General features: G+C 54.5%; 1 protein-coding gene across 1 annotated transcript in view; it reads right to left on the bottom strand.

The window, feature by feature from the left end:
• The window catches only part of LOC132318654 (hydrocephalus-inducing protein homolog), a 147,464-nt gene that overhangs the window by 28,587 nt on the left and 103,631 nt on the right, over nt 1-15,246 (bottom strand). Inside the window, exons 30-48 of the mRNA XM_059826627.1 lie at nt 14,758-14,894; nt 13,770-13,897; nt 13,462-13,653; nt 12,918-13,067; nt 11,532-11,771; nt 11,083-11,251; nt 10,329-10,520; nt 9,322-9,492; nt 8,507-8,680; nt 7,142-7,350; nt 6,526-6,678; nt 6,038-6,221; nt 5,418-5,559; nt 3,426-3,591; nt 2,036-2,671; nt 1,365-1,577; nt 741-943; nt 378-560; nt 37-156 (exon numbers count right to left, since the gene is read on the bottom strand). Coding sequence (XP_059682610.1) covers nt 37-156; nt 378-560; nt 741-943; nt 1,365-1,577; nt 2,036-2,671; nt 3,426-3,591; nt 5,418-5,559; nt 6,038-6,221; nt 6,526-6,678; nt 7,142-7,350; nt 8,507-8,680; nt 9,322-9,492; nt 10,329-10,520; nt 11,083-11,251; nt 11,532-11,771; nt 12,918-13,067; nt 13,462-13,653; nt 13,770-13,897; nt 14,758-14,894 — 3,762 coding nt within the window. The remainder of the gene's footprint in view (nt 1-36; nt 157-377; nt 561-740; nt 944-1,364; nt 1,578-2,035; nt 2,672-3,425; nt 3,592-5,417; nt 5,560-6,037; nt 6,222-6,525; nt 6,679-7,141; nt 7,351-8,506; nt 8,681-9,321; nt 9,493-10,328; nt 10,521-11,082; nt 11,252-11,531; nt 11,772-12,917; nt 13,068-13,461; nt 13,654-13,769; nt 13,898-14,757; nt 14,895-15,246) is intronic.

The following is a 15,246-nucleotide window of genomic DNA, read 5'->3' as shown; positions in this document are numbered from 1 at the left end:
ATCCCATCCCAACATCAAGAGATCATCAAGACGTACCGGTCTCTTGACTTCCCACACAGCAGCGGTCCAAAGTGGAATACACCCGTGTCCATGACATACTGCTTGAAGATGATGTCGTCATCTGCCTTGCTCTTCCTCCAGTGAGGAAACACCAGCCTGGGCAGAAAAAAACAGGGAATGAGGAGCTGCGAGATACTCTAAGTAGAAAACCTGGTCAGAAAGCCATAACCCTTCCTGGTGGCTGAGGCACCAGTACTGGTTCCCAGCTCAGGCAGCACGCTCTGCCCAAGCCAGAAGGCCACAGGGGTACAAGGGACAGCCCTGGCTCGGAGTTTAGGAGGGAGCAGTGTGGGAGAGCTCCCACGGGCCAGCCTTACCGTGGGTCCTGGCTGATGGTGGGATACAGGCAGGTGCCCCTGCAGTGCAGCTGGTACAGACGGTTTGTCCCCAGGATCTCAAAATGCAGCATCTGATCGAACTGGCCCAGCACTGTGGAGCTGAAGTGGACCTTCAGTTCCACCTCGCCGCGGGCAGGCACTATCCACCGGCAGCTGCTCAGCCTGGCAATTAAAGAGGAGGCTTCAGGCATTGTTAACGAGCAAACGAGACAGGGAGGAGGGTTGTGAACTCGCCATCCCATGGAGGCACTGGCAGAGGGTCCCTGCAGAGCTGGGGACAATGGACCTCGTTTGGCAAGATGAACATGAAGCAGAGGGATCACCTCCTCCCTCACAGCTCACCTGACGGATCTCCCTGGGCACGGGACCGCGTCCATGCTGCTTTGGTCCGCCTCAGGGGGACGTGTGGGTGCTCCCATGCCTGGCCCCTGGAGACTTTGCCTCCTGCGGCTGGAGTTCCGCTTCTCCCTTGCAGCCTCCCGGCTGCCTGCGGCTTTCTGCTTCCTCGACCGGCCCCTGGTTGGGGTGACCTGCTCCTCTGGCATCTTCACACCAAGAGGAGAGAGAGAAGGGAGAGAGGTGAGACCTGCCCTGAGACATCCCCATCCCGGAAAGAAAACTGCAGGTCTGCTAACAAACAGGAGAGAGAATAAATAAGTAACCAGCATCTGCTGGTTTCATAGCTGCCCAGGGACTTGGTCTTCCTTATTGGACTTTGTTTTGCCTACGAGACCTCTCCTCGCCCAGGACCCTCTCCTCAAGGGAAGTTGAGGACTTTAGGTGATTTTTTTTCTCTCGTCTTACAGAACCGCCCTATGTCTCAAGCACAGCTGTCTCTTTCGGACAGACAAAAGGGACGCCTGCAGACATGGGACCCCGTCATGTCTTCACTGCCCTTCCACAGTGATCTTTTTCCATCCTCCCCCCCACCATGCCCCCACCCAGCCTGGTCCCTTGCCCTGGCACCTTCACCGCAGGCACGGTCGGGGCATCCACAGGACTTTCCATATCCTTCTTTTCATCTTCCGCAGCAGCATCTTCTGGCACAACAAAGACGAAGTGCTTGAGGGCTTCTCCTGCTGCAGGGAGCATCCGCTTCTCCGGGTAGTGGACCACAGAGTAAAAAGCCGTAGGGGGAATAGGAGGCCCGGAGGGACCCAGTCCCAGGTCATCCAGGATCTAAAGCATAAGAGAAATTCCCATCACCTTCATCCTCACACTCCTTCCTTAAAGGCAGGGAGCTTTTGGCAATGGGATTTTTTTTTGTTTATATGGAGTACAGTGCTTTTTTACGCCCAGTGGGGTGGGCAGGCTCCAGAGCAGTGCCAGGACCTACAAGCGGGACCTAGAGAGAAACCTCTCCCTTGAGCGACTCAGGTGCCCTGGGACCATTTTTAATGATTTCCAGACTGGGAAACTCTCTGAACAGACAGGATGCTTGAACAGAGAGAGCACTCCCTCTTTCCACCCATCTGAGGGATGCTGAGAACCTCCCCAGCCACGTGGCTGCTGCGGAGCCGTTGGGGAACATCATCAGTGGCCTGGACAAGGCTCTGTGCCATTGTCACCTGGCAGGACACAACACACCAGGGCCCAGACCATGGCAGGCTCAGCATCTGAACCTTGCAGGGCTTTACCTGCTCTGCTGCTGGCAGCTTGCCGCTCTCCAGGATCTTCTTACTCACATCTTCTGAGCTCAGCACCTGCATGTTCAAGCAGGGCACCCCGACATCCTGCCCTCTGGCTGACCCTTCTGCACCTTCCCCTTCCAGCCGAGATAACTTGGAGTCCTCAAGAGCCTTCAGTTTTTCCAGCCGCTCCTTCTCCAGGCGCTCTTTCTCCGCGCGCTCCTTCTCTCTCTCCTTCCGGCTCCTACGGCTGGATAAATACCGGCGCTGGTCTTCTGCTTGGTGCCGCACCTCCTCTTGGTTCAGGGGGGACAGCAGGATACCCTGAACCCTGTCCCAGGATGACAAAATATGCGTGATGTCCTTCTGCGATGCCTCATAGATCTTAAACCTCATGGCCAAGTTCTTCTCGCTGTCACTCAGGGCCTCGTTTTTGGTTTCCCCCTGTTCTGGGTCTGAGGGTTGCACAACCACCGCTGGGCACGCATCCGTCAGGGGAACCTTGCCTCGCTTCTTCATATCTTCCTTGTCACCTGCAACAGAGTCTGGGTGCTCCTTTACAGATCCCTTCTTGTCCACCCCCTTGGTGACATCCGACCAGTTGCTGGTGGACACGTTGGTGTTGCTGGTGGATGCGTTCATATTCTGGGCAGGAGGAGCAAGAAAAAGCAGTGAGCATTTCAAAGCCCCGACTCAAATGCTCTAGGACAGTGATGACCTTTACAATAGCACCCCAAGCCTCGTCCGAGACCGGTGCTAGGTGCTCTACAAATCCCAGTTCAGAACGCAGCTGGTACCCAGTTTAGCTCAACTGAAACCAAACTCCCCAGTGCCAGACTGATGAGGAGTCCTGCAAACCAGATGAAGAACAGAACAGCTTCCCAACCCAAACAGGGAACTTAAGACACCTCCTTATTCCTGTGCAGTCCTCTGGGCTCATTTGTGGTGTGCTGAGCATCCCTGTGGCTGGCTGACTCTGGGAAGTCTGGTTGCTAATGAATACCTAAGGCTTGGTGGTGTCTCCTGCCAGTCATGTAGGAAAAGACACCACATCCCAGATGGATCGTGGCTCAGAGGTGTAAGTCACATGCAGAGTGGGGAGAAATGCTGGACTGAAACTATCCAGGGTTTCACAGTGAATGTACGGAGTTATCTGAAGCCGTGACTCCAAGGCAGCATGATCCTAGAAGAGCAGTTCTCCAACAAACCCATGGGAAAACACACCTCTAGCAGCATGATCCAACACCGGCTGTTGTTTCCCAGCACAGCCCCACGTGTTACTCATGGCCAGGTAGTCGTTCCCAGTGCTGCTTGTGACTGCTGGCTTCTGGGGGAATGGTCCAACTCAGCGGGAAGGTCCCCAGGGCTTTTACTCATCTCTATAAACACAACCACCCACCTGTCTGACTCCAGGCTGGCTTTTCTTCCCCAAAGCACTATTTGTGTCTTTGCCAAGCTCTCTCTTGCTCCGCCTGGACTTCTTCTTCAGCTCTTCTTCCTCCTTCAAGCGTTCTAGCTCCCGCCGGTGCTTTTCCTCCAGCTCTTGAGCCATCCGCTCCATCTCCCTTCAGCAAGCCAAAGAGAAAACATCCCTGAGAGTCACCACCAGAAATCTGGGCTCACCGCAATCCCAGCTGGTCCTGTACTTCAGCCATTGACCCTGAGGCCAAGCAGAACCATTAGACCATCTCCATGGACCTCCCTCAACCTGGGGAGGCTGGGAACATCCAAAGTGAGGAAAGGTGGGAGACGACCTCCAGGACCAGCCAAATCTAGCCTTTGCTGTCATAAAGCCTAAATTGCCCTGCTTCTCCAATAAGGTCCACCTGGACACCTCCAGCACACTGCCGAAGACTGATCCACCATCGCTCCGTACTGACGCCTGAAGTCCTCTCTTGATTTCCCGGTGTATAACAGCTCACAAATCACTAACACCTACTTATCCCTGCACCAATACTTCCTTGGCTTAGCCAGCCCTTCTCCCTGGGCATATCCTGCTCCTTAGGGAGAATAATCACATCCATCAGAAAGCAAAGGCTGCAGGAACTGCCCTCCTGCAAAGCAGGCTCTGAACAAGCAGGTTTCCTGCTGGAACCCAGTCGTGAATCATGGAAAACTTGTGCTATTGTGCTGGTTTTGGCTGGGACAGAGTTAATTTTCTCCATAGTAGCTAGTACGGGGCTGAGTTTTGGATTTGTGCTGAAAACAGTGTTGGTAATACAAAAATGTTTTAGTTATTGCTGAGCAGTGCTTACACAGCATCAAGGCCTTTTCCGCTCCTCACACCACCCCACCAGCGAGTAGGCTGGGGGTGAACAAGAAGTTGGGAGCGGACACAGCCAGGACAGCTGACCCCAACTGACCAAAGGGATATTCCAGACCATAGGACGTCATGCTCAGTGTATAAACTAGGGGGAAAGCTGGCCGGGAACCGCTGCTTGGGGACGGGCTGGGCATCGGTCGGAGGGTGGTGAGCAACTGTTTTCATTTGCATCACTTGTCTTTCTTGTTTGGTTTGGGTTTTTTGTTGTTTTTGTTATTTTCTTTTTTATTACAATTTTTATTATTATCATTATTTCATTTCTTTTCACTTACTAAACCGTTCTTATCTCAACCCACAAGCTTTCTTTTACTTTTCCAATCCTCTACCCCACTGCCCCCACAGGGGGGCAGTGAGCGAGCAGCTGGGTGGTGCTTAGTTGCCAGCTGGACTTAAACCACGACAACTCTCTGTCCTGGAAATCACAATTTGAAGCAGCCCTAGTGACCTCCTCCCAGGGAAAGAAACTTCAGCCTGGGCTGAAAGAAGTGCTGAAACACGTGTTTGCTTTAAGCAAGGCCCTCCTCGAGTTTCAGGCGGGGATTAATACAGGCTTACGCCTATCCTATGCATCCTCCTGAACACGCTGCTCTGCTGGATGGGAGCTTCTCCCAGGCTCACCTGCTGCTGCCGCAGCTGAAGGTGAGCCTAAGGACACCAGCTTTTATGGCTGGGGTCACTCAGTATGGAAAACCCTGGGAGATGGGCATTGCGAGGACTTCACCTGCGAAAGGACTGGTATCTAAACCAAGCCAGCACAGCTGCGCCTCACGCCAACCCCCAGTGTTGAAGAAGGGGGATGAAGAAGATGAGAATCGAAATAATTAACTTGGAGACACTTAGAAGTGCAGTGGCAAGGCAAGCAGAGAGCCCAGCTCCCTGCGTCTCACCAGAGGAAGCTCCTTCCTCCGTTGGGAACCAGGGAGGTGGTACTGGCCATCCTTGTGCCCCTTGTAATAGACACTTTTGGCCTTTGCTCTGTAACCCCTCTGAGCTCAACCAGGGTCTCCAGAGCAGGGAAACCCTTCAGGGACACTGTCCTGGGGAGTTACCCATGGAAGGCTTACAGACCTCTTCTTCCTCTCACGCTGGACTTGTCGTATATTGTTATTAAACTGAGCTTTCTGCTCCTCAGAGAGGGCATCATACTCTTCCTCATCCATCTCCCAGAGACGTGCTTTCTCTCTCCTGGCAGCTTCTTCCCGCTCCCGTCCTTCAGCACAGACCAGAGGAGAAACCATTAGCGACCACAAGCAGAGCTTGCTGTTCTGGGTGGGCTGCGAGGATTCACAGCTCTGCCCCGGCCCAGACTATCATTGGGCCAGGAGATACTGGGGAGCTCATATCCCAGCTCCAAAATTCAGATAATCCCCCAAACTGTCGCCGGTCAGCGAGTTCTCGTCCCTTGCTTGGCTCACGTGCACCAGCGGCGTGGGCAGCGGGCCGGTGCTTAGTTATTGAGCCACACACTTGGGCACAAGCTTTAACGTTAGAGACCAAGATAAGTTTTACAGCCTCAGCTCTGATGTATTTTAAGCAACGGGGCGCTGAGCACTGGCTACACTGAGGCAGAATGAGGAAGGATTAAGAAAAACAGTTCTGACAGGCTCTGCTGGTAACCCAGATACACATGGATAAGGTTGAGGGCTTGAGAGAGAGGATTTGAGAGGTATGGAGGTGAAGAGTCTCACCTTCTTGCTCTCTTGCGGCTGCCTCCCTGGCTTTCAAAGAAGAATAATCCTGGAACAAGTTCACAAAATAGATAGAAGGCCGATTTCTGACAGCTTTGAGCAGGCAGAGGAGAGCAGACGCCGTGTTGCGTGCAAAGAGGGTCTCCAGGCCATCAAACACCACTCCCTGGTAGCAGTCACTCAACTGTGAATCAAATCGAGAAGGAAGAGAGTCAGCTATCACACGCATTGGACTCTCAGCTAGTCAAACCCCAAGGTCAAAGGACACCAGCCATCATTGTTCCAAGCGCATCAGCTCAGACCAGCTCTGATCTTCCCCCGTGCTCTGCCAACTTATGGCATCTGCAGCTTCACCCAGGGATCCCTGCACGAAGCCCAGGACTCTTCCAACAGCAGATATAAATCTCCTCCTCTCCAAATTGTACCTCTCTGTGTCTCGCTGCCTGTCTCTGTAGCAGGGACATTTCATCTGCCTCCATCCCACATACCTGCAGCCTGTCAGAGAGGATGGCCACCAGCAGGTCCTCGGGCAGCACGCAGCTCATAAAGCCTGTCTCTCCCGTCGTGCTGCCACTGATGCTCAGCCATCGCTGCGCAGGAATGCACGGAGAGGGCGAGATGAGATTAGAACTGGATGAGCCCTGCAACATTGAGCACCACGAGAAAAATCAGCCACTTTGGAACCCCCTAAACAATTCCAGCTGCTGGGCTTGGAGTTGGGCTCTCTCAGTAACGGGAGACCAGAACAAAACTGCAGACCAGCAGCTCCAGGGGACAACCCTGGGGGTCACATCCCTCAGCCAGCAGAGACCCAAGCTTGCAAGCCCCTGGCACAGCATCCCACAGCTCTGCCCGCTGCCTGCAGCCACGTTAGTCGGGACTGCACTTTGCCAACAAACCGTAAGACCCAGTAGAGTTTTTCTACTGGTGCACAGGGTTTCGTTCCCACCTTGAGCCATCCCCAGCCTGCCCAGCTGGCTCTCTGCGCTATGCAGCCCAGCACCAGGCTCTGGGTGACACGGAGGCCCCACTGTAAGCGGCCTCTTCACTTCTCAAAGGCAACTGGAAGCTCCCAGGCATTAACCAGTGCAGATCACACTTCACCTGGGAGCCTGTCGGATCTCTTGGATGCTGCTTCTGGGATTGGGATGTGTGGCTATCCGTCTTCCTCTTGTCCACTGCGGCACTCGCCTGGCCTCGGGAACTGACGGAACGCAGGCTGGCTTTGTCCCCAGAGCTGGACTGGCTCATGTCCGAGCTGTGCTTGGCCTCGGCGCTGGACGGCAGGCTGAGGAAGACATCTGCGTTTTGACCTGCGGAGGGGACAGACGGCTCAGCGGGGCTGCGGACGGCCCTGTGCTTCAGGCACCTTCCACCCCAATGGGCACAGCCCTGCGCCCTCGCAGGGATGCAGCACGCGTCCCCCAGCCTGCCAGGGACTAGCAGCACTGCTTCCCAGAAGCAGCTCCTTCCTTACTTATTAGCACGATAAACCACACCATCAGATACTGGATTTTGAAGCTACAGACTTTTCAATGCACAGCCCTATGTCCCTCCTACCAAACGGAGCAGCGTGCACGCAGGTGATGCCATTTGCACAGTACCTCCCGGGTGGATCAAGCCAAGGATTTGTCCTCCAGGACCATCGTTTCCATACCTCACACCCGTCCTGCATTCTCACACAAAGACCGTAATACGCAGCCTTGCCCTGGCTGCAGTCACCCATCTCCCCTAGAGTTAAATCCTCCGGTGTGGGATACCCCCACCCAGGACCCACACTCTTCTTCCTTCCACCAGCTCCCAACTCAACCAGGTTCAAAGCTGAGTGATGCAAAACTTCCCCCCACCAGAGCCAGGGTCCCCACCTCAGCCTGCAGAGCTCGGGGCATCAACTGCCCAATAAAGTTCCCTAAAAGTCTCCGGTCTCACGTGGAGAACAGCACAACATGCACGAGCTGTGCGACCTGACAGCGTGTGTAGGAAAACTTCTGGAGAAAAGAGCTCATCTGCAGTGTGTCTCTCATCTGAAACTCCCCTGGGAGGTTATTCTTCCCTTCCTCTCATGTTTGTGAAGCCACACTCCAAGTCAGTCCTCTAGTGCTTAATGAGCCGCTTCAGAGGGCTTCTTCCTCGTTAAAGTGGGCAGCAGTTCTACCTGATGGCCATGAGGAGGAAGCTGGATTCAGCTTTGAGGAAATATATAAAAACCCTGAGAAAAATACAGGTGCGCTTCACCGCTCCTACGAAAAGGAACATGTGCTGCGAAGCCCGGCGGCAGTAAAAGTGTCTCTGAGCCCTTAAAATAGAGATTTTGTTCATAACCTGAGATGCTTTATGAAATGACTTTGCATTTCTACACCCATGTTCCCTAAGAGACCCAAGGGCTGTCAAACTTCTCTGGAGCAAGCAGAAGCGGATGGTCACGGTGGGTTTCCGAAGCGCTGCTCTGGGTTCACTGTTTCTCCTTACCGGCATCCTCCGTCTCCTTGTGGCTCTGCTCGACGGCAGCCCTGATGCACAGCTCCCGGGCACGGAGCCCTGCTGAGCTGCTCCTGTCCGAGATGGCTTCTGTCACCACGGCATCGATGGACAAGCACGCAGCACCGTAATATTTGGACAGGGCGACCGCTGCCGACGTCTTGCCTTGAGAGAGAGGAAGACTGCTTGGTGACACTTGCATATGCAGCATTTTCAGGGACGGGCTCTGGAAAGCCCCCGAATGGGATTTCAAAGTTTCAAGGACAGTCCAAAAGCAAAATGCCACTTTAGGGGAAACCACGAGGGAGGCAGCTTGAGCATGGTTAGAAGCGTTGTCCTCTAGAGCCAGGTGGATCATCTCCACTTCACATTCACCTAAAGACTTCGTCCCTTGTGGCAACCTCAACCCTGGGCCAGGCTTTGGAGCCCTGTCCCACCACCATTCAGGCTGTTTGCTAGCCTGTGCTGGATGGCGCTGCCTCGGGTAACGTCTGGGCACGGTTTGGGGGTCAGTATGGGCTAGGGACTGCTCCCACAAGGCAACATGGACACTAGGCAACGTGGTCCCACCAAGGCAACGGGGACGTGGCCACCCTGTTTGGGGGAACCAGAGCCTGGCTGTATGGACACAAGATGAGCCACGCCACTTGCGCCGGCGAGGTGAAGGCCTGGGACTGTTTAACGTACCAGCAAAGCTGTGGCTTACCTCGCTTCGCTTCAACTGATCAACCAGGCAGCACGGTCCACCAGGATACTCCTCTCCTGCTTCCCCCACTCCTTGCAGCCAAGGGCTGCAGCTCACGTACCTGTCAGGGGTGCCCCGTGGACGATGACGACAATCCCTCTGCGGTTTCGGGCTGCGCGCCCTTCTGCAGAGATATCGATGCCAAGGTGGCGGGCGATAGCCCTATAGACAGGGCTGTCATCCAGTTCTCCCGCGGCCTCCTTGCTGCTGGCGGTGCTTTGCCGATGCTCTGCTGTGCGGGACCGGGTAGAAAAGTCAGCCTCCTGCCTACCTGTGATGCTGATCATCCTCCCCATCCCCTCAGATCCTGGCAGAGAAGACTCTGCCAAAACCAACGTCACGCCCAGGGTCTCCCCGTCCCCTTCCTTAAGGCTTGTGCAGAGCAGGGTCTGCCCTAGATGCTGGGAGAGGTTCCTGTTCAGAGTATAGTAAACGAGATGGCAGAAAGAGGAAAGAACGAGCATCTGGCAATACCTAAAAGGACTGGGCCAAGTCTCCTTCCCTGAACTGTCAACATGGTCCTCATGGGAGTTTGGTCCCAGGTCCTGCTGAGTAAGGGGGGGACAGGCAGAACTGGGCATATTACACAGTCCCAAGGGAGCTCCTCCATTTGGGAATCAAGCGATTATCCAAAAGCTGCATGCTTTAGGAATATTAGAGCCGCAGATGTGCTGGGCTCTGAATTCACCATAACAGCATTTACAAAGAGTTGCCACCTTTGCCCTTGGAAGGTCAGCCAAAGCCATCTTGGCTTGCAACGTCATATAGGACAGAGAGCGCGCTGCCCTGCCTAGGAAAGGGACCACCACCATCCTGATCCCAGCAGCTCCTGGGAGAAAAGGCGCTCGTTTGGCAAAGCTGGGCAAAACCTCCCTGGCCTCTCCCTTGTCCCTGCCCCAGACTCTTCTCAGGATCCTACAGACTTCAGATGCAAGAGTGGATTCAGGGCCCACAGGAGCGAAGATGGCACCAGGCTGCAGTGAAGTGATGGAGGTGACACTGAAGTCCACTACTGAGGCCCTGTTGCCACAACAGACGTAAAATAGGTGAAGGGCTTCGGGTTATTACCTGTCCCGTGTCTTTTGTCCGCACCTTCCTCCTCCTCTTCTCCACATTCAGATTTAAAGACCACCTTGTTGGAGGGGCTTTCATCAAAAATGGTGGAGGGAACGACTGAGCTATGGGATGAGATGGTGTCAACAATCCCAGCAGAGCGCTCTCCTCCTTCATCTGACCGCGTCCGGACGTCTTCAAGGTTTGCTGAGGAGGAAGGACATGGGGAGGGAAGAAGAGGGTGAACATGGCCAGGCAATCTGCTCTTTGCCATTCGCCACTTCGCATGGCCACATGCAAACCACGGAAAATTTCCCAAGAAGGGAAGCTCCCAAGGCAGAGCTTCCCTGCCCAGGAAAACCTGCCCAGGCTGCCTCTGCCCTCAGGGGAATTTTGAGCTTGTGCTTTTGGTGCTGGGAAGGAGCAAATATCAAATAGCTACTGAAATTAGACCTGGTTCTACCGGCTGAAGAACTCATCCAGCCCTACTCCTTGTGGATGAGGGACACAAGGAGATATCTTGATTATTTCCCCAGTCCATGGCAGGCAGATATGAGCTTGCTTAGGCTGCACTCAGGGCTGGTAGAGGATGCGCATTCCAAGCCCCAGGAATTCCTTTCACCCAGGAATTCCTCCCCTGAGCTGGGGAACCGGTGGCTGCTAAAAGCATGGACTTTCTGTGGAGAAAATGGTCACGGAGAGCTCAGGGGAGGTTGGGCTGGACTCCCTGCTGTGTCCACACTCAGGACAGCCAATGCCAAACCCTCACCATTGTCCTGGCCCGCTGGTTCCCCCGTCTTGGACTGTGCCTGTTCACCCTGCAGTCTCTTCTGGTGCTGGTAGTATTCCAGCACCTCCGGGGGCAGCTTCTCACCCGGGGCACGTGGAGGCAGCAATAAGGTGTTGTGGCAATCGTAGTCCTTCAGCGTCTGCAGGATCTGTGTGCGTAGGGAAGAGAAACCATGTATGGGATGTGTTTCTTGACCTCCATCCCATGAACAGACTCCCCAGCCAACCCATCTTCTCCCTCATTCCTTCCTCCCAACAACACGGACTATCCAAGCCCCTCCACAGCCTGCCAGCCCAGCTGGCTAACCCTGAAATGCCACCAGGCTTTGCCCTGGGGACTGCCTCCGTCTCCCCGGCACAAGCCTGGGAACGCTGGAGCCCTGTGGAGCTACGGGATTATGCACGTGCAGACCAGACCTTCCCTCTCACCTGCTCCTCAGCAAGGTACTGCTGGTCGAACTCCAGCGAGTAAAACTCGATGGGGAACTCACAGGGGTTCTTCACTACGACCGTCCCCTCCGCCCCACGGCTGTACGGCAGCACTGCTCCCAGGTCAAGCACCGCGGGGCTGAACTCCAGCTGTGGCTCCAGCCCCTGCCCCGAGACCAGCAGCTGGAGGGGCTGGGTGCGCTGGCAAATGTTAATCTTCATCTCGCTTCTGTAGGACTTCTGAAAAGAGAGAAGTGCAGAAAGCTCCTCCATGAAGTCCCAGGTGACAGGGCCTCAAATTCAACCCTTGCCCCAAGGTCAGGGATGTTACCAGTACCTCTAAGCTGAATGGAAAACAGATATTAACTTATAGCAGGGGCTATGGCACCTGCATGCTGGCTCTGAGGAACTGGGATGAATCCTGGTGTGAAGTGGAACTGCATATTTGGGTATCTATGGATGGATCTAAAATGGACTATCAGATGTTTCCACCTAGTCATGAGGGAGCGCAATGCTCATAAGAAAGGTCCTCATGGGTGGACTCAGCTCTCACAGGATTCAGGGGCTGCTTCACCTCCTTCTTCAGGGTTATGTTGCCCAGACAGAGTCCTGGCACTGCTGCATCAGGCAAACATCAGCTACATGAAGGAGGCAGATGAGCTCTCACGGGCTAGAAATAAGGGTCTTCCTCTCTGCTCAAGGCTTGGCTCTGGTTAAAGCCAGAGACAAGATGGTTACAGCTCTACTAGCAATTCAAACATCCCTGGGACGCTTCCTAGGCGTGGAAACACTCGTGTCCATACTGTTACACACTGCCAGTTTCCAAGTCATGGTGGCCGCATGCAAACTACCTCTGGGAACACTCCGTCCTTTATGCTGATTCCCAAACTACCTGGGAACATGCAGGCAGGCTGGGCCAGAGCCACAGGGACCACTGGCAGCATACCACTACAGGTGACTGGCCTGCCGTGCCCAGGAAGGGGTCTGGTGGCTGTTTTGTCTGCTGGTACCAGCAGCAGGATTAGCCTAGATCGGCCCTTCCAGGGTTAGTTATCCCCTGCGAGTGTGCCAGCTGCTCTGCACCAGGGTGTTCCTGTCTGCAAACACGCCCATGAAAGGGGGAAGACGAGGGGAAACAGGCAGATTTCCCCCCCATGCACCGAGAGGGAGCTGCACTGCAGTGCCTTGATACTCTCTGTGCCAGCTCCTCATTGGCATTTCAAAGCCCCTCTCAGAAGAGTGCGCTGCAGGGGAAACTGAGGCACGGTGGTATGGGACTTGCAGAAAGCTCCATGTGCAGATAGACCTCCTCTTGGGCTCCCTGAGCTGGGCTAGTTACCACACTGCCCTGCCACACCTCCTGGGGGTGACACCCGCCAATCTCACCTCTTCCACGGGTGAAAACCTGACTCGCACATTGCATCGCTCTCCCGGAGCCAGGGTTCCAGCCGAGGGCAACACCTTGAAGACACGGGGCTTGGTCTTCCACTCCTGGAACAGCTTCCGACGCACCCTCACCGGCAAATGCTTGTCCCCCTGAGCGCAAAAAAACAATTGTGTGAGGTCTCCTCGGTCTGCGAGGACAGACTCTCGGGTCCTGCAGTGCTCTGAGATACTTTCACGGTGCTGAGAGCACCCGCATCCAATCCAGCCCTGGCCCCCCCTGGTCTACAGCTGGAGGGAAGACATATAGGCAGGGCAGGCAGATGGGGAGGCACTGCCCTCGGAGGAGGAATGGGGGAAGATGGCAGAGAAGTGCAGCATCAGCTAGTGAACAGGTCCAGGAGAACCAGATTTGCTCGGTACTCTCTAAAGCTTCCTCACACGAGCTGTAGCCCAAGTGCTCAGGCAGCCACAGGGGCAGAAAAGGCAAGAGAGGCAATGAAAACTCAACCAAGAAGTTAGGCGCTACACGTCGTCTGCGCTTTACCTTCTTAACAGGCTCAATCACAGTGATGAACCATTTACAGGGGACCTGGAGCTGGTTGTGGAGCTGCACAGTTTCTTCCCGGCACTGCCCACACTGGACAGCGGAGAACTCCAGTCTCTCCCTGGAGAGGCAGAGGGACGGCACAGTCACGTAGGCACGGAGGCGGACATGAAACGTGGGGCCTTCTGCTACCTAGCAAAGGACAGAGCATCCAGCTGAGAGCCTGAGTGACACCTACTGCTGTCCCCAACCTGCTGCCTGCCCCAAAAGGTGGTGCGGGCAGAGGGAGGTGAGGGACCATGAGGTACCTTGATGGGCAGGAGCACGTCCACCTCTCCCAGGGGCAGGTTGGCACTTTGTGGGTCAAAGCGCACTTCAAACGTCTCAGTCTTGCAGTAGGGCAGGTGCTTCACACGGTCCAGGTCCACGCTGAAACCTTGAACAGAGGAAAATAAAACAGCTGAGACACTCAAGCGACATGAAATGTGTCACAAGCACGTTAAGGCCATACGGGTGTCCTGGCTGGCAGCTCTGTGAAGAAGAGGGCTCTTTGCCTCTCCAGAGAAGCCTGCCACTCTTTCTCCTTTGTCACCGCTCAAGGAGAAAGGCTTTTCACAGCCACAAGCCAAGGTCCGCATGGTAAAAAGGAAACATTAGCTGAGGAACACTGTAATTCCTTATCAGGCATCCCAGGGAAGGATGCCCAGACCTCTCCAAAGGAGAACTTCCAACTACGATTCCCCGGTGCTGTGGTGCTCCCTGGAAAACAACTTAAGAGGAGACACCTGACCAGCCCTCAGACACAGCGAGTCACCATTTGATGGCACTGCAGCCTTACCTCAAGGCCTGTTTCGGAAGCCTATTTTGATACACCAGAGGACCTCACAGGCTGTTTTCTCAATAAAGGCTGAACAGAAGTGCTGTGACATTATGAACTCTAAACCAAAGCACTTCCAAACCACCAAGGGGCCATCTGTTTGCAACGCAAACCCACTGCGTGCACAAAAACTCAGATGATGTTCACGGTAGCCAAGAGCAGAAGATGCTAAGAGGTGACCACAGTGATCAGCACATCCAGCCCCTGCAATCACGTGTTAGGGCAGCCACAGGCAGGCCACGTCTCTGGGCACTGCTGGCCAGGAGAACTCAGGCTCCAAAGCACCAAGCAGGGGATACTAAGGAGGACAAAGCTATACAAACAAGCACTCAAAAAACGTCCCCATGTCCAGTGGCTTAAGCCAATCTGTCGGAGACAGCTCCTTCAAGCCCACGTGAAGTCTCCCCAGCACTGGTTACCTGTGTCACACAGGACCCGTCCATCGGCGCAAAAGGTCACGGGGAACTGCCCGGTGTTGGTGATCTTCACAACACGCGTGTGGATGTTCCCGAGAATGATGTAGCCAAAGTCCAGGACATACTCGGGCAGCTCAGCTCTGAAAGGAGGAGTAAGGAGAGCCCTTAAACCACAGCCTGGCTATGTTTCCAAGTGGATGGACGATGCAAATAAAATGGATATTTCTGTATTCACTGCTGTAAAAACTCAACTCTAGCCAGTGAAACCCAAGCCTGACCACCTGGTAATAAGTCTTTGGTAAGTCATGGGGAGTCTAGGTCCTAGGTTTTGTCAGCTACCAATGGGACCTTAACAAAAAATTAGGTTGCACTGCTCTGCAACCAGATCTGTCCCCAGAGGAGCACCGGTAAATGCAGTAACCAACACCTCCAAGATTCGTGGGAAGGTCCTTTGCCAGAGCAATCCCACTCAGGAAAACACCTAAACCATCT

The sequence above is a fragment of the Gavia stellata genome, chromosome 18, assembly GCF_030936135.1.
Source record: "Gavia stellata isolate bGavSte3 chromosome 18, bGavSte3.hap2, whole genome shotgun sequence".
Taxonomy (NCBI): Eukaryota; Metazoa; Chordata; class Aves; order Gaviiformes; family Gaviidae; genus Gavia; species Gavia stellata.
Note: the sequence above shows the minus strand (reverse complement) of the source record. Positions and strands in the feature narration are given on the sequence as shown.